General features: G+C 43.4%; 1 protein-coding gene across 2 annotated transcripts in view; it reads right to left on the bottom strand.

The window, feature by feature from the left end:
• pgbd5 (piggyBac transposable element derived 5) overlaps positions 1 to 26,954 on the bottom strand; it is a 38,638-nt gene extending 11,684 nt beyond the window's left edge. Inside the window, exons 1-4 of one of the 2 annotated variants that reach the window (XM_088610230.1) lie at positions 26,316 to 26,954; positions 12,483 to 12,910; positions 9,079 to 9,213; positions 905 to 1,085 (exon numbers count right to left, since the gene is read on the bottom strand). In XM_088610230.1, coding sequence (XP_088466356.1) covers positions 905 to 1,085; positions 9,079 to 9,213; positions 12,483 to 12,910; positions 26,316 to 26,631 — 1,060 coding nt within the window. In that variant the 5' untranslated portion in view covers positions 26,632 to 26,954. The remainder of the gene's footprint in view (positions 1 to 904; positions 1,086 to 9,078; positions 9,214 to 12,482; positions 12,911 to 26,315) is intronic. The other variant, XM_088610229.1, reaches the window with a different exon arrangement.
• Positions 26,955 to 27,152: the final 198 nt, after the last annotated feature.

The raw sequence follows: 27,152 nt of genomic DNA, 5'->3' as shown, positions 1-27,152 counted from the left end.
TCATTTGCATCCTGTATCATGTTGCCTGCTACTCTACCATCAGTTCCCTTCACTTTCCTCGCTTTCTCTGGAAGCCATGTGGAGACATTCACTGAACCCGTCTCACGTTTTTGTCACGCCCCACACTCTACCTCGGAAACGCCGTTCTATCCCTGTCACACCCCACACTCTCCCTCACAAACGACGTTGCATTCCCAGAACCACTGCTTCACAATCTCATCCCTGATTGAACCCATCACATTCTCACATGCACCAGATCTCTCAAATTCTCACTCCCTAACCAATCATCCAATCACACCCCTTTCCTTTCAGTATTTAAACTCCCCTGACACACCTTCCCACGCTCACTATTGAGAAGCCTCTTGTAATATTCTCCAGTGTGCGTTTGTAAGCCTTTTGACTGATCTCCTGTTACGAATCTTCTGCTTCCGCCTCTTGACCTTGCCTTCTGGATTTTGACTTTTGGATTGGTTTTTGGATATCTCTCGTTACCGGACCTTGGCCTCCCTTATCGACCCAGCCTTTGGATTTCGTCTTTCAGATCGTCCCTTTGCTACTCTACGTTCTGTGGGATTCCGGTCACGCACAATGATCCTCCAATTCTACTTATAGGTTCCCTGGCAGTTTTCCTATGTGAAAAAGCGTGACCTGATTTTCTGGCCATTAAGTAAGCGTGAACAGAACACAGTCGCCAAGAGACAGGTTTAGGACTTAAAAGTGCAGAGTAGGTCAACGTTTTGCTCCAAGCCAGCTTGTACGTTTTGCAACGTTTACTGGAATTTATCTGGAGACAAGACAAGAGTGGAACCAATTCTGCCTGGACGTAAAACCCTTTTTAAAGGGCGTCCCAACCGGTACGTGCAGAACTACAAGGGGCGACGCATGAGGGCGCAGTGCTCCTGACCTTGTTTCTCAAACTCCTCGAACAGGCAGAGGCTGGTGATGCTGGGCCCGGTGAAGATGATGGAGTTCTTTCCAGCCAGGTTCCTGCACAGCTGTTTGGCCACCAGGCTGTGCAGCTGCGGTTTGTTTTTCAACGTGTCCAGCCCGTCGGGGCCTGAGCTCTCCTTCAGGTGCACATAGATCTGGAAGCAGAGGGGGAGATGAAGAAGGTCTCAAAGGAACGGAAAGCAAGGGAGAGCAGGGTGTACAGCAGCTGAGGAAGGTTGTGACAAGTAAAGACAAGCCAGTACAGGTCACCATCCTCATGGAAGTAGACAGTCCTGATACACTGAATCAGAGGATTCAGCCTGTATTTAGTGAAGATACTCTAGTGATTAATTTATGTGTATACTACAGTCCAGGGGAATAGGGTCATCTGCAAATAGTCAAACTGCCAAGCAGCGATTCTAACAATCAAATCATTGAAAAAAAATGACTTTCCTAGTGGTCAGGAGACACGTTGTACCGCTTATAACCAACCACCAATCCACTACAGCAGTAATATTGTTTGTGTCACCCACACTGTTGGCCCCTACATGCCCACATCCGTCTCTTCACATGACTGCTAGTTATCAAAGTGTTGTTAAATGAGGAACAGCTGAGTGAGATACAAGAAGTGAAGGGAGTGCTGGGAGTTGTATTTTACTTGCCTCACACTTTAGGGGTCTAAAGTGTGTCTGTTTCTTGTTCAATGCTGCAAGGCACCAGGACTTGGAGTAAGATAATGCATTTTATCGCATCAGAGAGAACAAAACAAGAATCTGAGAAAAGAACAAAATCTTGGCACAAACCAGTGCCAGGGCTTGCATTAGAAAAGAACCGATAAAAAATACATGCACAGCAGACCGTGCACTTATTGTTTCCTATTTTAAAACAGCACCAGCATCCTCATACAATGACACAGTCCTTCATTAAGTGTCTAGCTTTCTTTACAGGTGCTCAACTTTTTTCTGCGCCACTCGGACAGAGCCTTTTCATGGACAGTGCCCCTTAGTAGTTGAAGGCATGTCCTTGCCTAACACCAGTCCCGAGCACTACCTAGACAGCATTTTCATGCTGAAAATGAAAGGTCTTGTAAATGGAATAAGCAATTGCACTTCACCAGAGGTACTGTATAATGCATTTACTGGACAGACAGTTTGTTTGGTGCGCTAGAAAAATGTTTCAGATGTGGAGCCTTATCTGGGTGGGGAAACAGCCATTGATTTTTCTTTCTGGGTTTTTTTTTTCAATATCAAATTAATCTATTCTCATTTACACACAGGTCTCCATTCTAACCTTTTTTAAAGAAAAGTGACGTGATATTATTCATTGGGAGCCAAAATGAAAAAATCTTCCCCACACCAGTTTTGTTTGAAAAAGTCAAATCACCAGCTCCACAGGTTACTAGAACAAAATATATTCTTTTTTATCATTAATCTTTTAAAGGAATTTGTTTGTTCAATATTTTGTATAGCCCTTGAATGACTCCCTGCAGTTTGCATACTAGCGTAACAGGTCCACTGACAACACTGTTTCCCTGGCTCTTCCCACTGCCTTGGCTCACTTGGATGATAAAGACACATATTGAGAAATGCTCTTCATTGATAACAGTTCCACCTTTAACACTATAGTTCCACCCAGACTAATCAGCAAGCTTAATGATCTGATCTGGGTATGAACACCTCTCTATGCAGCTGGATTCTGGATTTCCTGACTGGCAGACTGCAGACTGTGAGGGTCGATGGAAAGCTTTCTTCCACACTGACTGTCAATATACAGTGGATGCCCCTCTAGGCTGTGTGCTTAGCCCCCTGCTGTTTGCCTTGTTCACCAAAGACTGTGTGCCCAGACACAGCTCCAACTCCATCTATAAGTACACTGCCGAGACTGCCAGTAAGAAGGTCAGGAACCTGGTGGATTGGTGTCCTGGCATTAATCTCAATGTCAGCAGAACCAAAGAGCTGGCTGTTTATTTCAGAAAGCAGAGTGGGCATCACACCCCTCTTCACATCAATGAGGTGGCTGTAGAGATAGTTAGCAGATTCAAGTTCCTGGGAACCTTCAATACTAACAATTCAACATGGTACCAGCACATGTAACTGCAGCTACAAAGGAGGCGAAACAGTATTCTTACTGTGTTCTAGACGTGCGCAATGGACGTGTATTACTGTGTAGTTTGGCATCAGCTCGATGTCTGACCGAAAGGAGTTATAGGTTGTGATCAGGTCGGTCCAGTCCATTATGGGAGTAAAGCTCCCCTCTATTGTGGACATTTTCACAACTCACTCTCTCGGGAAGGCTGGGAGTATTGCTAAGGATAACAATCATTCTGGTTTCTCACATTTCTCTCCCCTGCCCTCTGGTAAGTGTTACAGGAGCATAAGGGCACAATCCCGACTGAGAGACAGGGTCTTCCTGAAAGATGTCAGATTATTGAACTCTACTTCTACCACTGACTCACACTGATATTTTTTGCACACTGCATGTGTTCTATTCAAGTTCAGTGTTGTTGCATTTCCTTGTTGCTGCTTTTGTTCTGTGTTTAAGTTGCTGTTTCCTTCATGTCTTTGTGTTTCCTTAATGTCATCGCATTGGAGCGTACAAACAAATAAGCATTTCACTGCCCTTGTGCATATGACAAATAAACTGAACTCCGATATATTGTACATCTTTGGAAGAGTGGCCCTTCATTAGAAGATGCACCTTACTGTACTTTCATTTCCGTAGTGCAGTAAAGACCACTGCACTACAGTGTACAAGCCAAAAGAGGCAAGGCCTCAGGCTGGAAAAAGAAACTGGTTAAAACGTGTTCATATTGTGAATCCCAGAACTGATATAGTCCTCCTAAGCAGAAGGTAACGCACAGAACAAAAATAGGATTTTTTTTACAGATGGTATTACTAGCTCAAACTGGCTCTGATGCGGCAAATGAAAGCATTGAGATGCATGAGATAATAGATATCTATAAAAAGAACAGAGTTTGTTCTGTGCCAGCATTGCCATTACATTAATGATAATGTCATTTAGCCTCTAATCTGTTTTGAACATTGACATATTTTTCTTCATGTCATAGCGGAATTAAGCAACTGTGCTTTTTTGCCATTACTTACAATTTGCTGGATTTGAACTCAAATTTTATAATGTCATTAGCTGGGCAGCGTATTTTTCTACCTCAAACGCCATAAAAAAATATTTAATTGTTTGTTTCCAAACTAAGATACAGATAACCTGGTGACCAGGCCAGCCTAGACACTGTGCTGGCAACATCTCTTAAACCAGATCGATTATCACTGTCTTGGCAGGGTGCAGTGGGCGAGACAAGCACCGGTAAGATGTCAACACCCCAGTGTGAGGTTAGCAGGTTAGCAGGGACCAAAAATAACACAAAAAGAGTGAAAAAACAAACAAAAAGGCAAAAGAAAGAGTACCGCTGTGCCTCGTGACCTCCAGGCTGGGCTTACCCTATTTAAAGGGGTCTATCCTGGGAAAAAAGAGCCGCTGGCACAGAGGTGACGAGACTGGACTGAACCTATTCAGCGGGGTCCAGTCCGGTGAGCAGGATGCATAAGGCATAAAAAACCAGGAACTTTGTGCGTGAAAAAGTGTGTGTGTGCCTGCCCCGGTGAAAGTGCATGATGGGACAGGCGGAACGAGAAGAAAACCTTGCATGGGTGCAATCCCTTCCGGGACTGTCAGTGTCAAACTCCCCCCTTCCGGGGGTGTCCTTCCTCGTCCCATTGGGGGGTGTCCAGTGTGCCTTTATAGGACCCGCCCAGCCGGGGCTCATCTAGAGGCTGGGACAGCTGGGACTACAAAGGCGAGGCTCCGCCCTTCTACCAGGGCTCCGCCTCCACACTGGGCACGCCCCCCCGTCGTGCCACACTGTGCACTACTGCTGCTATTCACAAGACAAAGACATCCTGCCTGAAGACATGCTTGTTAAACTGATCAGGAGACACTAAACACAAACTGAATTAATACAGAACAAGGAACTGTCATCAGAGATTTGTCCTTTGTCAAGGATCCTTGTCTACATTACAGATGGGAAGGCAGAATAATAGACATCATTCTCTCCATACTGAACATGCCAAATGAGACTGGGCTAAATACCCTCCTCTTAGTTGTAACCTTTCTTATGTTCTAAAAGGGGAACTGCAACGCTATTTTTATATTTTGGGGTTAGAAAGAATCAGCATTGATGAGTGCATTTCAAGCAGGCTTGTGAATACAGCTCTTTTAGTCCAATAGAAACATTTCTCTTGACTTTGATATGTTTTTGCTGATAAATAGAACTCACTTCCATTTGTTAACTCTGCAGATCACATTGGGGACTTTCTGTGGTGAAACATCTGCTGCACAGCCTGTACTTATTTGCTCGTACATTGCATGAGTCATTACAGCGACTAGTGAGCCGGAAGGGCCGCTTCACGTCTCAAATCGTGGGAACTCACCCGTGACAAGACCAGGGGTTTGCGACAACGTGGCGACTTTCACAAAGTTCAAGATTTTGAGCTTCATTCGGAATCCGTCAAAGTTTTCTATACCGTCAATGAGTTTATTTTGTTTACCGCGAATTCAATAACCGGTCTGAGAAATTGGGACTGCAGTCCCCCTTTAACAATTAACCACACATTGCACGTGAAGAGCTTGTTCTGAGTTTAATTAAGAAAACAATTTGGGGGCCGGACATCTAAAGGTAGATGGCACAGTGGAGCCACTGTGTCCCTCTCACCTCGGGCCCTCCGGCTCCTGCAGGCAACAATAGAGAAGTGGCTTCACACAGGGAGAGATGGCTCCTGCTGCAGCTGTGCCGCCAGTGAGCCTTTAGTGCTCCCGCAGACGACTGCACCTGGAAACTCCCTAATGTGCCAATGTGACAAGCTCGGCCCTCCCTAACCCTGCCGGGATTCAATCCCCGTCACTCCCAGGCTCCGAGCATGCACAGAGCCACTCCCTAGACAGTGGCTAACTCCGTAACACAAAGGCACACAAGAACACGGGAGCAGCTGAGCAGCTGATCAGTTGTGGCTCTCAGCGGTTGTGGAAATGTGTACAGTGCCTTTGATGTATTTTATGCCAATGACAGTGGGTGTTTGTTTAGGGTCTGTGTCTGTTACTCTATAGAGCCTTCAGCATCCCAGTGAGTTCCCCTTTAAGGGCAATCTGCTCACAGGCATTGCAACACTCCATGCAGGACAATAAAGTCACACCCATTTTGTGAAACTGGTTTAGTAAATCCATTATACACCCTATAAACACAAGACACAATAACACAATGATTTTTCTCAGCTACACTTGGTATTGTTCCATCAAACTCTCATTAATTACCAGTTTGCAATACGCTGTGGGAGGGCTATGTGTTGAACCACTGTACTGCACTTTACAAGGAGTAATAGTCATTTCAGCATTTCAGTCACTGGGAAGAGAAAAGTGCAATTATGTTAAGTGCCTGGGTGGTTTCTCTTCCTAGATGTGGCTGCCAGTCAGACAGAGGTGCAATTCTGCTGTACATAAATGAAAATGATTGCAGGCCCTAGTTAACTGAACTGCTTTGAATTTGAGCACTCATTTGAATTTAAGCTCAGATAATAAACTCCCTATGTTCTTGACCCTTGTTTCTTCTAGTAGCCTTTTACATCAAATTAAAACCCAATACACTGCACTAGAAACAGGAGGTTGTGTGAGCAGTCTCATTAAGCTTCTGGTACTAAAATGAGCTTTGTTGCTGCATTTTGAATTGTTGCTGTTTTATTGGCATAGATATCTTTATGGCTGGAATACATCAACAGTTTGGGCATTGCATTGCAACTTTTCCTGTAGTGTGGACAAGCTGTTTCTTTACTGCAGTTCCAGGAACACTGTCCAAAACCTCACACACACAGCTTTATACTACCTGGTGTTCCACAGCTATGTCAGCACTCAGTCATGGTGCCTAATACAGCATATGATATGAATAAGGCTTCAGCTTCCCTGCTTCAGCGGTTTATGAAAAAATGTCTACACATTTCAGATGTACCTTTTCCCAGTTATGTAACTGTCCTAATCTGCATAGTACTGATGTTACAGGTCTTTCAGAACAGCAGTTACCCACGATATTGATTTTTCAGCATGCATTCAATAATCAATTCTGATTAACCCCCTCCCCCCCCCCAAAAAAAACTAGCTGTCATAATCCTGCCTGTTACACTATCAGACTTCACAGCTGATAGAAATCCATACTCATGACCAACTGGTTCAGTTCTCAGAGGGGAGTTGTCTTCCCTTCAGTGCTACTCGCTTGAGCTGCTGAATGCTGAATGCACACAGCTGACTCACCATAGAGGGACAACTAAATGAATTGCACTGCCTATGTCTTTTGTTCCTTACTGTAGCAGAGATATGTTGACTCAGAAAGAACATTTTCAGGTTTTGCTGGTTTTGAACCAATGTGATTTTCTAGCTAAACTGTAGACAATCAGTCTACAATATTCATATGTTCCTTGTAACAACAGCAATGATGGAAACACACCCACTTTTCATGGCAATGAGGTAATTGCGTCTGGCTGCAGTACTGTCTTAGCCCCACTCTCTTATTTTTCTGTTCTCTGATTATTTTTGATTATTTACTGACCGATTTTAGCTTAATGCATCTAAGTCCTCTCGTACATTTATATAACTAGTAAAAGAACATATACATTTCAATAAACAAGAGCTATACAAAACCTGCATTGAACCTTAGATGTTTACATGGTGTAATACCTTACTTAAATTTTGATTAATTGACACACTGCATCTGAATCAGTAGGTATTCCACATTAAGAAACAGTGGTTATGGCTAAATGACAATTACAAGAAACAAATACTGATAACATGGGAACATCAATATACAGGCATGAAGCGTTATTGTTTTAAATTAAAAAAAGCTGTGTAACCACTACCTCTGTTATGATTAACATAAGACCACCCTTTGTGCTGAGTTTAGGAATGGTTTCCAGATTGTGGGCGACCAGGTGACCAGGTGAAGGCTGGATTTTACCATAGCAGACCCAGGTGTGAGGAGACAGAGCAGAGCAATGACCCTCTACATGAGGCCCGAGGAGACACAGAATTAAAATGCTGCATAATGATGCAAAAGATGAGACACTGCTGGCACGTGTTGACACAGGAGATCACAAGAGCGTGGAGCCAGCTGCCCAGCCATGTTGTGGAAGCCGATAGCTTGGCTCCCTTCAAGAAACGACGGGATCGATTAGCTGCAAAGGAACAAGTACTGTCACAACCACCAGTCAGCGGAGATCATCTCGAAAGAGAACCAACCAGTACCAGCAGCGGGTTAATAATAACAAGCGCCGCCGCATGTGTTAATCCATCAGCGCACTCTCTACCGTGCAGCAAGCAGCGCTATTTTAACCATCCTAACCCACTTCCTGCTGCTCGGTATTGAGTCTACTCCTTGAGAGCGCTACCTGGCGTTTATTCTGTACCTCGCACTCTTCTGGATTCAGGACTGCCCTTTAGCCTTTGGACTTTGGACCTCGCCTCTCGTCTTGGATTGTTGGCCACCAGTGTACTTCCCGGATTTCAACCCACCTTACTCCTTTTGACTGTGACCTCGCCTCTTGCTTCGGATTGTTTGCTTCAATCATACCTCCTGGATTCTGAATCACCTTTTTCCTTCGGACCACGAACTCGCCTTATGTATTGGATTGTTCGCCTGCCTTGTCATCTACCAACTCTGGCGTCTGCACAGGATCTCTATACCCTTTCACTGAGGATTCCTGACAAGTAAAGGATTAATCCATGCAGAAAAAAGGAAGAAAGGAAGCCTTTTTGTGACAAAACAGCTCCACAGCCGAAACATTGTTTCCTTTTTTCTCTCTTCAGCACGGATTTACTTGTTCCTGCGCAGCCTGCGCATGCTGACGCAGCTCCTTGCTTGAACTACTAGATCAATTAGCTGCTAATTACCCAACAGGCTAGATGGACAGAATGGCTCCCTCATCCATAAAAACTCTCTTGTTCCTAATAATAACAATAATAATAATAATTATACACTTTTATCTGTAGGCACATTTTCCAAACTTGCAAGCGCTGCAGGACAACAACGCAGGCGATTCACAGAAGGCGAGAGTCCTGGACCAGGGGGCCCGGGGGTCTCCTCTAACAAAACCTCACCTGGCAGATGAAGCCCGTTGCCGTGCACTGCCGCACCCACAGGCTGAACTTCCTCTTCCTCCTCTTCCGGAGCTCCCTCTCCGTGCAGGTGGTGATGAAGACGGGGTCCTCGTCGATCAGGGGCTCGTGCAGCACCTGGGAGGAAGAGCGACACGCTATCACAGCCCCTGCAGCGGACACGCCTTCGGGCTGCTCCCATCAACCAGCCAAACCCAGGAGACTGAAACACGACGCACAACGGACCACTTCCCATTCTCCGCAATGAAAATTCAATGGGAAGAATTATTCCCCAGCAAAGAAAACGTCACAAACGATTTTCTTCACTGGATGAAAGTCAAGGAAAGATGCCTTGTAGCAATCCAACAACTGGCCTGACCTGCAGAAAATACCTGAGCTTCAGAAATATGTCAGACACTCTTATAATTCAACTCTGTAGTCTGTATTCACAATTTGTTACCACAACTGGTGTTTTGGATGGGGAGTTAGCTTTTAGATCCTTGCATCACTGAGATTAAAGTGAAATACTGTACATATTTTTGATACAGCTCATAACTATACAGATACAGCAATAAACCATCAATCCTTACTCATAGTAATAAGTGTCAGAATACGAGCCAGAATTATTTCTGTAACTTGAAGGAAGTGTGCTAAATGACATGGTTAAAACACAGTAAAGTTAGTAAACTGTAGTGAAACTGTGATCAAAGAATGGACATACAGTAAAACATGACTAAAACCATAATACCATACTATTATAAAACCAGGCAAGAGCCATTAACTTCATTTATTAAACTATTGTTTCGCTAGGCTTCTGCTGAACGCTTGACTTAAATATAAAAGGCTGGAATATTTTTATCCTCCAGTCAGAAATGTCTGATTACTTGCAGGTGCTGCTAATAATAACTGGCTTTGAGTTTCTTAAAGGCACCAGCTTGGATTCGTTTTGTCTTTCTGAATTCTCTTTCTGTGTGACAGGCTGCGTCTCAGCTACCAGCCAGCAGCTCGGTGGGGTACTTCCACAGAGGCAGGGAAACACAATTCGGCTTGTGACCTTGCAGGAGACTTGAAGGGCTCTGCAATCATTCTAGAAGAACAGTGCTTTATGAGGGAGTGATTGCGAAACTTGAAAAACCCTTGTTGTATACACATTCATTTTAGGAGGGAAAAACTATTCTTGTTTTAATAAAAACAGTTTGGCTTTATATCCACAATAGTAAATTATGCTGTGTGAATTTCAACAAATTCAACAAATAGTGCTTTGTTTTGATTTGCACCAAACTCTATTGATTTGTTTTGTAAAAAGAGATTTTGTTGACTCAAATGTCGCTGTTCATCACTTGCCAAACTTGTCAATCTAGGAAGAAGCAGACGTCATCCCTCAACAGTCAAACAAGCCTGATGCTGAGGTTAAATAATTTTGATAAATCTCAGTGCAGCGATCCAGACATCGCTGTTAGTTTTATCAATGCAGAAAGATCAATGCGACTCTTGTATTCCTAATTCCACCCTCTCAGATGCTCTCAATAACTGGTGCTCACATACAGAAAATTGCCAGTCCTTTTAAATTGAGGAAATCATTATTTACACAGTAAGCCTACCCACAAATCCTGAAGTGATAATACATAGGATTGAATAATTGTTGTGGCATTCAATTTTATAACAGTGTCTTGCACTGATTTGCACTGGTTTTTTAGAACTGAGATATACAGTAGCTCAGCTTTTCTTAGGAATGTGCTTGGAGTTACTGTCTCCATGGAACTGGATATGCTGTCCAATCATCTTCTTCCCAGATGAGTAAGCAAGACAAACGAACAAACGGTTGTGCTTCTGCTGAACTATTTTTCCATCTGTTTTTTTGGAGATAACCAGCACAAACATTCAGAAGCTGGTGGTTGTTTTAAAATAAATTTGCAAGTCACTGTATAATTTATATTTCAGCCTGGGCATGACTTTTGCAAATTTCAATTTATAGAATTAAAGATCCCCTTTAAATGCTTATTTGACAGCTAATGGATTCGGTCAATTTTCCCTCAGGCTTTAATTTGTGTCCATAGTGTAATGCATCATAAAAACTCCAACACTTTAAATAAACCTTAGTCCTGACTCGGAACCTCAACGCTCAAGTTTGCTCCTGTCGATTCAAGCAGGGCTTTGAGGACCACTGAGTCCCATTTCCTAGGACAGCCGAAGCAGCCAACACTGATAAGCAAGTGTTGCTCAAAAGACGTCCGCGCTCGCAGACAAGAACGCATGGATATGAGGTCAAACGACACCGGGGCAGACTTACTGGGGGAAATTTTAATGAGGCAAGAGACGCTTATTTTCTTTCATTTGGAATTCTGGATTTCTTACAATAAATACAGTTCCCTTCTTATTTAAAGATTCTGTCGAAATTCCTCAGCAACCAAGCTGAGATGTTTATGGCTTTTGTTAATAGATTTAAAAAACAGGAGATCCTTCTTTCGGGTCACATTGGCAAACCACCTACTGTGCAGGTGCAGGCACACCCCTGACCCCCCGCAGCTGGAGCTTTGATCTTCCCCAGCTAATGAGCTGTCCTGTGGACGAGAACCATGTGCATCAAAGCCTGCGTGAGCTTGTTTAACACAAGCAGAGGGAGAAGTTGTGGGGGAGGATCAATGAACAAAAACAACATAGTGATGCATATGGGCAGAGATACGGAACCTTGATCATTTCCTTGCACAACATTCTGTTTTGCAGTATTTTACTCTTCCAGTTCTTTATTTCATGACAATTCTAACCCCCCTGTGACACACCGCTGATCATGCTCCTCAAAGGTGGGACAGGATGGGGTGTGTTGGGAGCTACTAGCCTCCACAGGGCAGCTGGTAGCAGAAACAAGGACAGTCATTTGATTACGGTGCAGAAGTTGTTCAGTCTGTCATCTAGTCTTGGAGGGCTCACTGGTACATTCTCAGTGCTTGCCGCCTCTGATCTTTTCATCCAGGCTCTCCTGCTTGTTAGCCACTGAATCTGACCCTGCTTACGATTTCTTTATCTTTACCTGAAGGATGTGCCAGTGCTTGTTGAGAAGCATTACGGAACGCACACAAATTGTGACGTTTCCATTGACAACACCAAACAAGTCCCTATCTGAAACACCCAGCCTTTTCACGAACATCAGGAAAAGAGGGAGGGGAAAACCTGCGTTTTCTCTTAGCATATTAAATTCACATCACTTGACGGCACCAGTACTGGAATGTATGCTGTTTTAATGAAACGGCTATGCTGGGAACAAATTGTGCTGGGTCACACTTCAGAAACGTTCCTTAGAGTGACAGAAACTATACGTGGGATTGTAAGAAAGAGGGGAGAGTATCTCTTGGGAGAGGTGGGCGCTGGAATGGTCCCCTAACAGCAGAAGGATCAACTGGACAACGTACCTGGGTCTGAGATGGTCTAAATGCACATTCAAATGACTGCTTCAGGGAGTCCAGGAAGGGCTGGATCTTGTAGAGGCCCTGACTGGCCTGGCTGGAGCGGAAGGCCACGATGTGGAAGTACTTGAGGATCTTCTCGAAGCGAGCCTGGGTCATGATCAGCGCGATGCTCTTGTTGCTGAAGAAGCCGCTGCTCCAGATGCTGAGCACGGACTCGCAGCGGTGGATGCTGGTGGAGGTGACGTATCCCAGGAAGGCTTTCATCTCCGAGAGCGTCACGTTACACCACCCTTCGTCGCTCCCGAATCGCTCCTGGTACTTCTTGGCGTACATGTTGGTTTGGGTGACCATGTTCTGTATGGCGTTATCGGGGACAAAGAGCTGGAAGAAGTCCATGGCGCTTGCCGTCACTGGCATCTTTTGCGTGGGGCCTGAAATGGAAAATAAAGTTAGACCCTTCTCTTGCGAAAGCAAAACCTACACTCATCTTTCATGAAGATGTCTCCCGTTACACAGACGTTGGATCTTTTCCACATTTTACAACCCGAAATGAGATAATGAGATTTCGGACTTGCAAAATAATTGCATTAAATGTGTAGTTTTCCCTGGTGGAATGAGTGTGCTGTGGTTAGCATTGCTGCCTCGCAGCAGAGCTGCTGCCATCGATAACGTTCTTGGGGTACTATCTACTGTACATGTAGTTTGTATGTTCTCTCTGTGTTCTTGTGAGTTTCTGCGAGGTGCTTCATTTCTTCCCACAGTCCAAGGACATATTGGTTGTTAACTGTCTTCTGTAATAAACACTGACCCTGGTGTGACTGGCTGTATTTGTGGCCGTGTGTGCCCTGTGATGGACTGGTGTCCCATCCAGGATGTATTCTGCCTGGTGCCCAGTGCTTCCTGGGTTAGGCTCCAGGTCACTGTGATCTTGAATTGGATAAGCGGTTATCGAAAGTGATGTGATCTGTAGTTTCCTGCATCATCGGTACAATTTGTGCAAGACCTGGTAATCCTGAAACCTGAAACAGATCCAACTGTCTTTGCTGTGCAAAGGAAAGCTAAGGGTTACCTCACTGAGAACTTGGCGTAGGCAAGGTTTACTATCATGAAAGGATGTAAAAGACAACCGTGTGGGACAACCAAGCCATTGATTGCTCAAAGCACTTTCTTAGTTTGATGTGCATTAACCATTAACTTTTTCATGTTTATTCATTTTATGACTGCTGATAATGCATGCAAATCCAAGGACACCTTAATTTTCCCCAAAATATTTTAAAATTATGTGCAAGCTGTGGTCTCTAGCTGCTGATTTGTGAGTGAATGCAGGGTGCGAGAGAGCACAGGTGACTGCAATTGTCTTCTAGCCTTCTGTCTGCTAAAAGCAAACACTTTCATTTGAGTTCAACAGGGCAGCTTTACTTTCCCATGATAGCACTCCTGTGAGTAGAGATGGAGAGCTGTTTAACGGGATTGCTCAATGTCTACATAATACTGAGACTGGGAGAGGCCTAAGCGGGTGAAAAGCTTCTTATTAGGTTTTCAAAAGAAGCTTTTTCCATATTTCAAATTCACTTTATCCTGGATAAGAAAAAGAGTGCAAGCTGTAGCATTATGTTATACTTTCACATTAACTTTCAGTGGATGATTATAGGTTAACAAAGCCACTGCTACGATGTACTTAGTAAGGCAAATGTATTTAGAAATTATTTAATTAGAGGTGATATTCCTTTCTAATATATCACCAAAGAGACATTCTTTATGATAAATACATAAGGCAAAGACATTACCCAAGTCAGATAAACAACCTATCAATCAAATCTTTATTTGCTCTAGTCTTTAAAAACAGTTTGTCACACAGTGCTTTACAGAATTATACAGTAGTTGAAAGTATTGTGCAAGTAATGACATTACTGTTGGATTAAGGAGTTTGTGATTAAAGAAGACATAATGATCCATCATCCTCTGTAAATGAACTAACATTGATCTGTAAATAGAACTAAGCACGTAAAAAGAATAACTCATATCTCAAGTAGACTAATGTCAAGGGAATCATTTTTAAAAATGCAAAACTGCCGAACTATTCTCATCTTGATGTAACTCATCAGAGCTGTTTAATATAAAATGAAATCCTTTGTACCAGCCACACACATTTAATAATTAAATCTCGGCTTCACTGCAGTGCTCTCTCTTCAGAGACCCAGTCAGCTCTAGTATTTCGTAGTGACTTTCACACAATTCTCTGAACTCATTCTAGGTAAACAGTGCTCTTGGGAATTGGCCCGTTTCTGCATTACGTCCTCCATTGCTTAAATTGGGAGCTGACAATCGCTGACTTGCACTGATTTGCCTGCACTTGATTCCAGTTCACAGTACTCAACAGATGCCACACAGTGTCTTTCCTTCTCCACAGTTTGTGACGATCTCCTCGCTGTAGTGCCATTATAGACGGATTGCATTAGATACAGTGCCTTGCGAAAGTATTCGGCCCCCTTGAACTTTTCAACCTTTTGCCACATTTCAGGCTTCAAACATAAAGATATAAATTTTTTATTTTATGTGAAGAATCACCAACAAGTGGGACACAATTGTGAAGTGGAACGAAATCTATTGGATTTTTGAAACTTTTTTAACTAATAAAAAAATGAAAAGTGGGGCGTGCAAAATTATTCGGCCCCTTTACTTTCAGTGCAGCAAACTCACTCCAGAAGTTCAGCGAGGATCTCTGAATGATCCAATGTTGTCCTAAATGACTGATGGTGATAAATAGAATCCACCTGTGTGTAATCAAGTCTCTGTATAAATGCACCTGCTCTGTGATAGTCTCAAGGTTCTGTTGAAAGCGCAGAGAGCATCATGAAGACCAAGGAACACACCAGGCAGGTCCGTAATACTGTTGTGGAGAAGTTTAAAGCCGGATTTGGATACAAAAAGATTTCCCAAGCTTCAAACATCCCAAGGAGCACTGTGCAAGCGATCATCTTGAAATGGAAGGAGTATCAGACCACTGCAAATCTACCAAGACCTGGCCGTCCCTCTAAACTTTCAGCTCAGACAAGGAGAAGACTGATCAGAGATGCAGCCAAGAGGCCCATGATCACTCTGGATGAACTGCAGAGAACTACAGCTGAGGTGGGAGAGTCTGTCCATAGGACAACAATCAGTCTTACACTGCACAAATCTGGCCTTTATGGAAGAGTGGCAAGAAGAAAGCCATTTCTCAAAGATATCCATAAAAAGTCTCGTCTAAAGTTTGCCACAAGCCACCTGGGAGACACCCCAAACATGTGGAAGAAGGTGCTCTGGTCAGATGAAACCAAAATCGAACTTTTTGCCCACAATGCAAAACGATATGTTTGGCGTAAAAGCAACACAGCTCATCACCCTCAACACACCATCCCCACTGTCAAACATGGTGGTGGCAGCATCATGGTTTGGGCCTGCTTTTCTTCAGCAGGGACAGGGAAGATGGTTAAAATTGAGGGGAAGATGGATGCAGCCAAATACAGGACCATTCTGGATGAAAACCTGTTGGAGTCTGCAAAAGACCTGAAACTGGGACGGAGATTTATCTTCCAACAAGACAATGATCCCAAACATACAGCAAAATCTACAAAGGAATGGTTCACAAATAAACGTATCCAGGTGTTTGAATGGCCAAGTCAAAGTCCAGACCTGAATCCAATCGAGAATCTGTGGAAAGAGCTGAAAACTGCTGTTCACAAACGCTCTCCATCCAACCTCACTGAGCTCGAGCTGTTTTGCAAGGAAGAATGGGCAAGAATTTCAGTCTCTCGATGTGCAAAACTGATAGAGACATACCCCAAGCGACTTGCAGCTGTAATCGCAGCAAAAGGTGGCTCTACAAAGTATTAACGCAAGGGGGCCGAATAATTTTGCACGCCCCACTTTTCATTTTTTTATTAGTTAAAAAAGTTTCAAAAATCCAATAGATTTCGTTCCACTTCACAATTGTGTCCCACTTGTTGGTGATTCTTCACATAAAATAAAAAATTTATATCTTTATGTTTGAAGCCTGAAATGTGGCAAAAGGTTGAAAAGTTCAAGGGGGCCGAATACTTTCGCAAGGCACTGTATTTGCTCTTACAGGACACTTCATCTGTATCAGAGATCTCCAACCCTTGTTCTGGAGAGCACAAATCCGTATTGGTGCAGGAACTTACTGTAGGTCACCATTTATTCACTAATTTCTAAAGATATGGAACAATTCCATTCTCATCACTTAAATATATTGCATGATTTGTTCAAATATGTATTTATTTGTTAAATATTTTATTTTTAAATAAAAAAATAGAAGCGTTCCTGTATGCCATATTGAAAAAGGGATTTTGGAACGATGGATCATTTTATGTAGATTAGAGTAACTATTTGCCAGAACGTGTTTGTTCATTCGGGAGTTTAAGATGTGTTTCCTGGTGTATTTGTTTGACATGTGGGCTAGACTAAGGTCACTGGAAATTCCCCAGAGCTGCAGAGAGCAAGCAGCTATTCAGTACAACAGCATCCACAACAGCATAAGGGCCAAAAAAATACTCTCCTTGCTTAACAGCAGATCTAAGAGACAGCTCCTGTAGGCAGCAGTATTGAGGAACAGTGTTCTTGTCTCCTATGCAAAAGGTTCAGCTCCCAGCTATGGCACTGTTGATGGATGATTAAACAAGGTGTAAAGGGTTACCAATGTATTTTTCGATTTGTTTGTCAACCAAAGTTTGACTAAAATAAACTTCCCACGTCAGATTCTGAATAACTAGATTCACCCACTGTCCACATCCACTTGTACAAATTCTTGAATTTGTATGAATGCCCCTCAATTAGACCCACACCACTTCATCCAAACAGCTTTCAAAATACTTGACACTAAGTAGTACTTTGATGAAAACACGACCCTAAAATGTCAAGGTATTGCTTATACTCCCGTAACTGTTTTTACCTACTGTATGTTATCTGTGACAGAATTAGTTTTACATTGTTTTTAGTATATATAAACTCAATAAAGGCCGTATAACAACTCATTATTTGACAAAGCTGCTTAAAATTAGTATATTTGAAAAGCCTCTTGAACTATAGAACCATAGCACAGTAATCATCTGAGCACTGTAATAATTTTGAATTGATTCTGTTCTGTGTTTTTGCTGGAGAATCCCTGTGACTGTAAAAGCAAGGTTGGCTAAGCAGTGACTCAGTGAAGTTCAGAGCATGTTGATCCTATTGAGCCGCCCAGATGTGCTGCTCAAGCCAAGAAACAGCTGGATGAGATCAAATACCTACTGCCTATGTAACTGGTTGGAGTTACATTCTTTCTATCTTGTCACACTCAGCTTGTGTCAAGCTTATCCTTGGTCCCAACCTGTCAGAAACCAGTTCACCAAGCTCCTGCCAGCTCTTGGAGTAAAACAAAGGAGGTTCAGTATTGACACTGGCTTCCTGGAATTATACACGAGACGACATGTGATGACAGGTGTTAACATGGTGGTTGGCCGATACAGCCAGGATCTGCCTTGCAGGCCTCAGCTCATTAGCTCGAATGACAGAGACCTTCTTCCCATCTGCGGGGCGGTGGGCTACTCTGGGCTGCTGGCTGTCTTTGAAGTGATTAGCTGGGTAAAGAGTCATGATGCCTCAACCGAAGCAGAACTTTTACAGGAAGGCTCTTGAGGGACTACAATTAAAACACGGAGAGATGATTACGCACATCAGCTGTGTTTGTAAAAGCGCTGTTATCCCTCCAACACACAGCACTACTTACTCTAAATGAGAATCATGAGAAGCAAGAAATTAATATGCAAAGCGCCTGTTTTGTCTCTAATATTCTTAACAGCTGCTGCACATATAACGCAAGAAAGGATGGATTGCTGTGGCCAGAGGGGATAGTTTGCTCTTCTTGTAATTTTGGCTGCTAAAATTCACAGTTTCCAAAGAAATCATGTTAGTTGTAGTTCAGGCCAGGAATTAGCATTAATGAAAAGCTTCTTCCAAACAAAGCACTTCTCAGTTTTACTTTAACAACCACTGGCCACATTATACAAGTTTGACAAGACTGAAAGCATCCAGCCACTCAGAAATTTGTAATCCCGGCCAAAATTCTCACCCAGTGAAAGAAGACAAAAAGATACAGTTCAGAATCACTAAAGGTTCCTGTCACGATTGTAGTCCATCCCCCTTAAGGGCGCTCCGGGTCTTTCACTTTTGAGTTGATTTTGTGCACCTGCTCCCGGTTCCTGCCTTCCTATAAAAGCCAGACTCCCACTCTGTTCAGCTCTGCATTGGTTCCTGTACCAAGCGAGTCCGGGATCTGAGTGTCTGGTCCCTTTCCCCCTTTTTCCCCCCGACCCTCCATCGGATCCCGCTCCGGTTTTTAATCCTGTTTGTCCTCGTCTCGGATGGACTGCCTGGCTTTGGACTTTTGCCTTCCTCTTGGATTTCCCTTTGGACTCTGTTTTGGATTATTTGACCTGGAATCACCCCCTGAACACCTGTGCACTATGGACACGCCCCCTGTTTTCATTCCCGACCCCTGCATGCTTTTTCCCCCGTGTTTTCCTCACTCATCCCCAGAATGTGTCGTCTGCATAGGGTCCCGAAAGAATGCATCATTACAGTTTCTTTCTCCAATTCCCCTTCAAGCCCTCACAAGCTACTGTATACTTTTGTACGTACAATTCTAAGCAAGACAACAATACATTTTACATCTGAACTCTGACAAGACTGTTATGTGGATCGGCTCTCCTTATCAACTCCAAAAAACGTTTGGGCTACTGATGAAATCAGTCCAATGTCCTCAAATGAGGACTCCTGAGGTCATTTCTGACCCAAACCTCACACCGGAAGCTCATATCTTTTCATCTTTGGGACATTGCACATATCTGTACACTGCTCTCCCAGTCTGATGCAGAAAAGCAAATGCCTGCTTTTGACTCTTACAGACGTCCAGACTGTTTAAATTACAGTGCTTGCTAGTGTATCCAAGCATGTTTTTAACAAGTTGCACATTTAGAACTCAGCAGGACTTTGTTTTTTAACCAAATCCAAAATGCCTGAACACATATCCCCTGTTTTAGCGTCCTTTCACTTCAAACTATTAATAATTATTAATCCGTTATTGACTCAATGAAGATCAGATCACAATATAGTAACAATTAATGCAGGAATACAGATGATTCCAAAGGGTTCACAAACGGTTTCTCACAATGGTATTCTTGAAAGGAGTTATAAAAGTAAACATTATTACATTTGAAAAATTAAAAGTAAAATATTTTTAAAAATGACTCCACTTTCTGAAATGCAGCATGGTCTTACACAGCTCACTTTGAAAACAACAATTAAGACATATTTTAGTTTGGCAACATACTATTTTTTTCTTAAAGTATACATTTTCAGGTCTCATTTTGAGAGGCAACAGCTTTCCTTTCTTCTTTGTGACTATAGTCTACAGCGTTTCCACCCCTTTTCCCTTAAGGTGGCTTGACAGTCAAATGTATGTTTTGCAATGTGTTTTGTTCTGTCACAAATATGGAATGAAACGATCACCTGAGTTGAACACTATGAGGCCTGGAGTGAAGAGGCTCTAGTGTTGTCAAAAACTGGGAGTGGAATATCAGCAGTGGACTTTTCCCTGAGTGTATGTGTATGCTTAGTCTCCAGCCCCTGCTGAGGTCAGGTGATGAACTGGGAGCACCAGAGCAGAGCAGGTGACTCTATGCACAGGACATTGGAAATCGTGATGTGCAACTCATACACAAAACTCCTCTGGCAGATGGCTCATATTGCCCATGCAGCTACAAATCTGCAGGGCCTGAAGCAGACCGTAGCTACATCCACATATAGTGCCACCCTAACACAGTGATGTAAGATTGGCAGGTTCTTGAACAGGGTTGGGAATATATAGTATAGAATTGCCCCGCCCAACCCTTAAGGTCAAGCAGAAACAGACTTACATAGAGACTTTCTCTATTAGTCGCTGAAATTTGATTTCATTCCATTTGATCCATCTCAACAGAGATTTGCAAACTGCTGCAAACAAGAACCAATGCACGTTTTTAGAACTGCACTAAGCTAGCATGCCTTGAAGCACTGAAATCTAGATCTAAGAAAATATTTTTTTAAGCTCCTCTGGTCTTGAATGGTCTTTAAATTGCTTGGGTGTTAGAAGTACTCTTGTAATGCCTTGTGCGCTTCTCAGTGACAGCAACACTGAAGCAGAAACAGTGGGACTGCGTGGTTTCTGGTCCAAATGAAGACACTGTGCTCTCCTCAAAGGACTGTCAGTGCAATTAAAAACTCTCCTCCCGCTGCCTCTACACTCTGGGCTCAACAGTGTTTGGTGTTTGAAGGTCAGGCACTGTGGGACAGGCGGACTGATAGTTCAGGAGCTGCAGATGCTCTAGGACAGATTTTAAGTTGACAAAGAATATTCACTTGCAACCGAGCTTCAGAGCTTACACTTGCACATCTCTTCTAGTCAATACATGCCAATAGTCCCCACTGAGCAAAAAAAGTGACAAAACTACAAATGCATTTCTTTTACAGCTGAAAAATATTGACACATAGCATGTCTGTTAAAAACTCTACTCTTATATTTTCTTCTGATTTCTCTCTGAAAGAGGAACAGCACAAGGTCTTAACACTAACAGTATCCTGCATTTTCAACAGCAGCTTTTAAGTAAAGTCCAATTGGATTAATCACACTATTGTGCCATCACTTCACACACATTCCAGGCAATCAGGGAGACGGTGCACCATGGCTTTGCACTTGGGAGTCTTGTCATCCCAGGAATCCATTAACCATGGTAATACCTCATGTAGAAGTAATTTGACATTGCTATGTCAGGCAGAATATCAGTCAATACAGCAAGAGACTCTTAACCTTGGTGTCATGAGTGTAACACGGCGCATTGCTGTTCGAAGGAAGAACCCTGTGCGGAGCTGGGGAGCGGAGAGATTTCAGGTGATCCCAAAATGTCAGGCAGAGACGTAGCCGGGGGCAAATCCCGGGTTCGATACCAAAGGTTACCCAAAAGGAGAAAGGCAGACAAATCCAAAGCGCCAGACGAGGTCAAGCTCGAAGGTGAGTTCCCGGTTCGAATATCCGAAAGCAAGATCCAAAGGTTTATCCAAGCGAGGCAAGAAGTTCCGGAGAAGCTAACAATCCCGAGCGATGCTCAGTGAAACGGAGAAGGCTTCAGGAGGTTTGGAAGTGGAGGGTGTGTTAGCAAGTGAGGCGCTCTGATTGGAAGAAGGGTTAGATCAGCGACGTTTGAGGGGCTTGCCTCCAGCTGGTGATTGATTGGGGTGAGACTGTTTGAGTGAGGGATTCCTATTAGCAGCGGATGTGACAATGAGTTTCAGCTCCACAGTGGGTATCAGATCTGTGTTGGCCTAAAATACACGGCTACTGTGGAAACAAATTCCCTGATGTTATTTCAAGAAGCAGTTGGATGAGATGAACTACTAGCTACTAAATGAACAAGGTGGATCAAATGGCCTCCTCTTTCTTGAAACTATTCAAATGTCATAAGTCATCATTCATGGCTTGGGTCAATGAATGTGTCTGGTTTGGCTATTATGTCATGTAATATTTAGTTAGTGTGGTGCTGGAAAGTGAGAATGGACATCACGTGCTGCAGCTTAATGGCATCAATGAATGCTGCCTCCTGGAAACACAATCTAAGGTGAAAGAACTTCACTGACTGCATAACTTCCCCAAGACTTTCACAGCCACAGCATGTGCATAACAGAAAAGCAAACAACAGGAACTGCATTCGAAATACACCCAATAGCAGGCTAGGACTAATTGTGCATATGATTTGGGTTTATTGGTTCATGTCCATTCTAAACCTCACTATATCTATGTCTCATACTGTTTTCAGGCTATTCTTTATTTTCAAATTTGTTTGCTTACAAACCAGTCTTTATTTGAATTCAGTGTAATTGTCACGATCGCTACTCCTCCTCTTAAGGGCGCTCCAGCCCTTCCTTGTTTAGCCCCATTACCTGCACCTGCTTCTTATTTCTGTTCTCCCTTAAAAGCCAGACACTGACATCATTCGGGGTTCCTCATTGAATCCCGTTTCGTGAGAGCCCGGGTCCTGCAGCGTCTGGCTCCGTTATGATTTTAATTTTCTGTTCCTGATTCCCCCCGCCGGTTCCGACCTGGTTCCTGTTCCTTATTCCCCCCAGATGGATCGCCTGGCCATGGACTTTTGCCTCTGTTTTTGATTACCTGTTTGGATTTGATGTATGGATTGTGCGCCCCGGATTCACTTCCCCTGGACACCTGCACCCCTTGGACACGCCCCCTCTCTCCATACCCTCTCCCGCATGACTTTTTTCCCCAGTGTTTCCTCACAAATCCGGATCGTGTCGTCTGCATAGGTATTTTTCATGAGATGCGTATTTTTTCCAATTAAGATATGCATTCGAGAAAGTACTGCACTTGACCCTTTTTTGCAAACTACAAAGAACTGAGCCGGCAATAAAAGACGTGACATTTTGAACTAATAGGTTCGGTCATTTTCGTGACATTGTCTTATAAAGGTGCAGAGAGTCTGTACTAGTGAACCTGTCCCTGGTTTGTTCCAGGTCTTTACTACAGGCCCATATGCAAGGTCACCACCTATTACTCTTATGCAACAGAAGTGATCAAATTGGAAGGTGCAAACTCTACATAAGATCCACATGACTGTGTGCATTTTACAAATGTTTCATCTACAAACTGTTTGAAAATGTTAACATTCAGATACCTGAAGTTGATATGTTTAGGAACAAGATTCCAGCTGCACCACTAAGAGCTTGCTGAGAAACAGCCCAGCTAGTTCCAGATCTAAAAGTGTGTCGTACACAGACATGCTTAAACTAAACAATCTCAGCACAAAATCCACAACTTTCTCCATTCAAGCTGATGTAGGGAGCACTGGACGTACTGTATAGAGAAACAATACCAATTTATTTTGTGTTAGGTTAACTGAAATCCTTTCAAAAACATACTTGATTGTTCAACTAACAACCAACACCCAAAACGTAGAGACATCCATCCTATATCTTCCTGCAAAAGCAGACACATCCTATCACAGTAAAAAAATATATATATTTTGGTGAAGTATCTTTCAAAGGATTAACAATTGTAAAGAACACCTACTACAGTAGCAACAGAAGACCAGAGTTTTCCTGAAATCCGTAAATATTAAACCAGGTATACAGTATAGTATTTCACAGAATCTTTAAATATCTTTGTGAATACTTCAAAACCCAGGTTAGATATTTAAGGCTTTTGTCAAATTCCTGGCGTCATCTCCTCACTGTAGATATTTTTGTATGCTGTAAATATCTTTGTATGTTTAGTATCCCTATCCTTCTGCAAAGCCAACTTCCAGCTCAGCTTCAGCTGATGAATGAATGGCTGAACATTTTTCTCAAGAACTTGCTGATACGATATCGAATTCATGGACCCGCCAAAGCTGACAAGGCAAGTTTCTCATAGGGGCCAAAAAATTCAACTTTTGATTAGTCTGTCCAGAGAATATATTTTAGTAGTCTTGTGAAAATATGCTCTTCAGTGAACATGGGACAGGCAGAAAAGTTTTTTTTTAGACTGCAACGGTTTCTGTCTGGCTATCTTACCACCCTAAGGAAAGTTGGCCTCTAAGCATCCCGACAATTGACCTGCATCATGATCTATGGCCAGCAGCCAAATCACCCTGTAATTCACAGCTGGCAGCCCACTGAAGCTCAGCAGGTGTGAACCTTGTCAGTACCTGGATAGGAGACCTCCTGGGAAAGCTAAGGTTGCTGCTGGAAGTAGTAGAGGGGCCAGTAGGGGGCGCTCAACCTGCAGTCTGTGTGGGTCCTATTGCCCCAGTATAATGACGGGGACACTATACTGTAAAAAGGTGGCATGCTTTGGATGAGACTTAAAACTGAGGTCCTGACTCTCTGTGGTCATTAAAAATCACAGGTGGCCTGGCCAAATTTCCCCCTGGCCTTTACCAATCATGGCCTCCTAATGATCCCCATCTCTGAACTGGCTTCATCACTCTGCTCTCCTCCCCACTGTGAGCTGATGTGTGGGGAGTGTACTGGTGCACTCTGACTGTCATCACATCATCCAGGTGGGGCTGCACACTGGTGGTGGTGGAGGGGATCCCCATTACCTGTAAAGCGCTTTGAGTGGAGTGTCCAGAAAAGTGCTATATAAGTGTAAGGAACTAACTACTGTAACTACAGTCATCCATTTTGCTGATGTGTGGATTATTTTACTTGAAAATGTCAGGTGGCAGCCAGCTCAGATTAAAACTGATAGATGAATCAGACGTGGATGGGAAGAGCCTGAGATAGTGTAGTGACCCACAATGTGGTCTTTCTTGCTGGTTTCCTGGTTTCTCTGTACAAATATGAGGATGGCTGAAGTAGAACATGTAATGTTACAGGCAGCCCCTCCCACAGACAGGCCCCTTCATTCATGCCAGTAGCAACCAGGTGATATTCATTACTCAAGCAGGGCATGGTCTCCTCTCCTGCTGGCCTAGCATTGATTAAAATAACATTTTTTTAATGGACATTTGTGCAGATTCTCAATCAACTGATTTTGGAAAGTGTAAGTCAGCACCCATGCCAAATACCAGACACTTTGAGTTTTTACCCAAATGCATGATTTGAGCAATTTTGTTATCCCAAGGAACAGTAGTATTCAATCACTAAATGTAGCTGCTCATCATTTGCAGCATAAATGATGCTATGCAAGTGTAACAGAGCACGGTGCACTGAGCAAGTTACAGAACTTACTCTCCTCTGAAATCTAAGCAGTGCAGGGCTGACGCAGCAGGGAGCCCAGGGCAGGGAGAGCTGCACTTGTCACATATACTGTGTGCTCATTGAGCAATTCACAGAAAAACAGCCTGTTGTTTTTTCAATGTGCATCAGCATACTTAAAGAAAACAGCTGTTGCTGAATTTGTAGAACATACCTGTTTTATATTATATGTATTGTATATCATACATTTTTGTATGCTATTTTGGTGCTGCTTAATCAACTGTTACACCCCCATTCCCCTAGACACTAACCCAATTAAGGATGAATGGCGTTTCTGCCACCCCCAGACTCCATCTTCTTGCTTTGTCTTGTATCTGCATGTACTAATGTGCTCCAGTAGTTGGACTGAGAAGGTTCTGCACCTCTGGAACTTAAAGAAAGGCTCACTGATTAGCAAAACTCATAATCTGGTCTCTAACCCCACTATCATCATTGCATGGTGCCTCTGTGTTACAGCAGATATGCTACAAATTGTTTCGCTGGCAGCACATTAAAATCAATTTTGTCTTCCAGCTACAATCGGCCCACAGTAACTTTGTTAGCTCACAGTATAACAGTTAGCATGCAGTTACCAATTGGTCCAGCTACTGAGTACATTCCAAGAGTAGGACTTCAAACATGCCAGGACTATCGAGAATTGCCATGCAAAATTTCAGTTTGCATCCAAGGGCACTGATAAATAGACGATAAGGGTACAGTGTACATTTTCATACTGGCAATACTGGTTATTTTAGGAAAGCAATGCAAAACCCATCCTTTTTTCATACGTTTAAACTACTGGCTCTTTCAAAATGCAGTAATTTGTGAAATGGATGTAATAAATGACTTAAAATCATTTATTCCGAGCGCGATAGCACTGCAGACAAAACTCAAATCACTCGATCTAGACAGTTTAAACTGGCACCTTATCCGTTTTTATTATGCACGTTATGTTTAAATGTTATGATATATTCTGCGAATACTGTGACATAAGCAGTGTTAACAGAATAAAAGCACAGACAGAAAGCTTTTTACCACACGTATCCTTGTACAGAGGCACGGTGATGTCTCGGAGAGCATCGCTCCAGCCTTCTTCCTCTGCTTGGGCGCTCGACGCGGAGCCGGGCAGACCTCCGGAGTGACTGCCCGCAATCTCGCCTGTCCTCTGCCCGTCCCCGTTGCTCTCCGAGGTGTAGTTGTCGGAGCTGGAGTCGCCCGAAGTGCTGTAGAAGGGGTTCTCGCTGCTGTCGTCCCCAGATTCCCCGAAAACATCATCGGAAATCTGCAAGCTTTCGTAGCGAGAGCGGGCCGCTTCAAGGAGTGACAGCGCCTTCTGCCCGCACTCCGCCATCGTTATTGCTGCTGAACCGAGTTAAGATTAGACACGGGGCCAGGATCACCCAGGAAACAACAAAAAAAAAAGTGCACACACCTAATTCCTACCACGCTCACAACGTGATCAAACCTCGCCCTTATCCCAGTAAACCGCAGACGCCCACGTAACCCAAGTGCCTGGGAACAACCCTCATCGAGTGACAGTGGAGCTGTCCTCCGATTGAGGTACTGAACTACCTCCGCGCCGCCTACGAGGCAAAAAAAAAATTCAATATTTATCACTTAGCCCCACATCCGGGTTGGGCGAGCCGATCTCTACTGTATAGGACTCAATAAATCCCCGGCTTTCTGCACCGATCACCTGACCGGCTTCTTCACATCTTCTCCAATAGGGCAGTTCCGTGAAATCGACGTCAAATCTGTAAACCTGCAAAACAATTGATTCTAGATGTGCTGGAGCCTGTTGAGTTGCGCGATAAAGGACCGACCATCACCGGCACTGTTCATCACTTCGGGTTATCAGAAGTAACTCAATCA

Source organism: Lepisosteus platostomus, chromosome 17 (genome assembly GCF_059453375.1).
Source record: "Lepisosteus platostomus isolate fLepPlt1 chromosome 17, fLepPlt1.hap1, whole genome shotgun sequence".
In the NCBI taxonomy this organism is placed as follows: Eukaryota; Metazoa; Chordata; class Actinopteri; order Semionotiformes; family Lepisosteidae; genus Lepisosteus; species Lepisosteus platostomus.
This window is presented reverse-complemented; position numbering and strand designations above follow the sequence as displayed.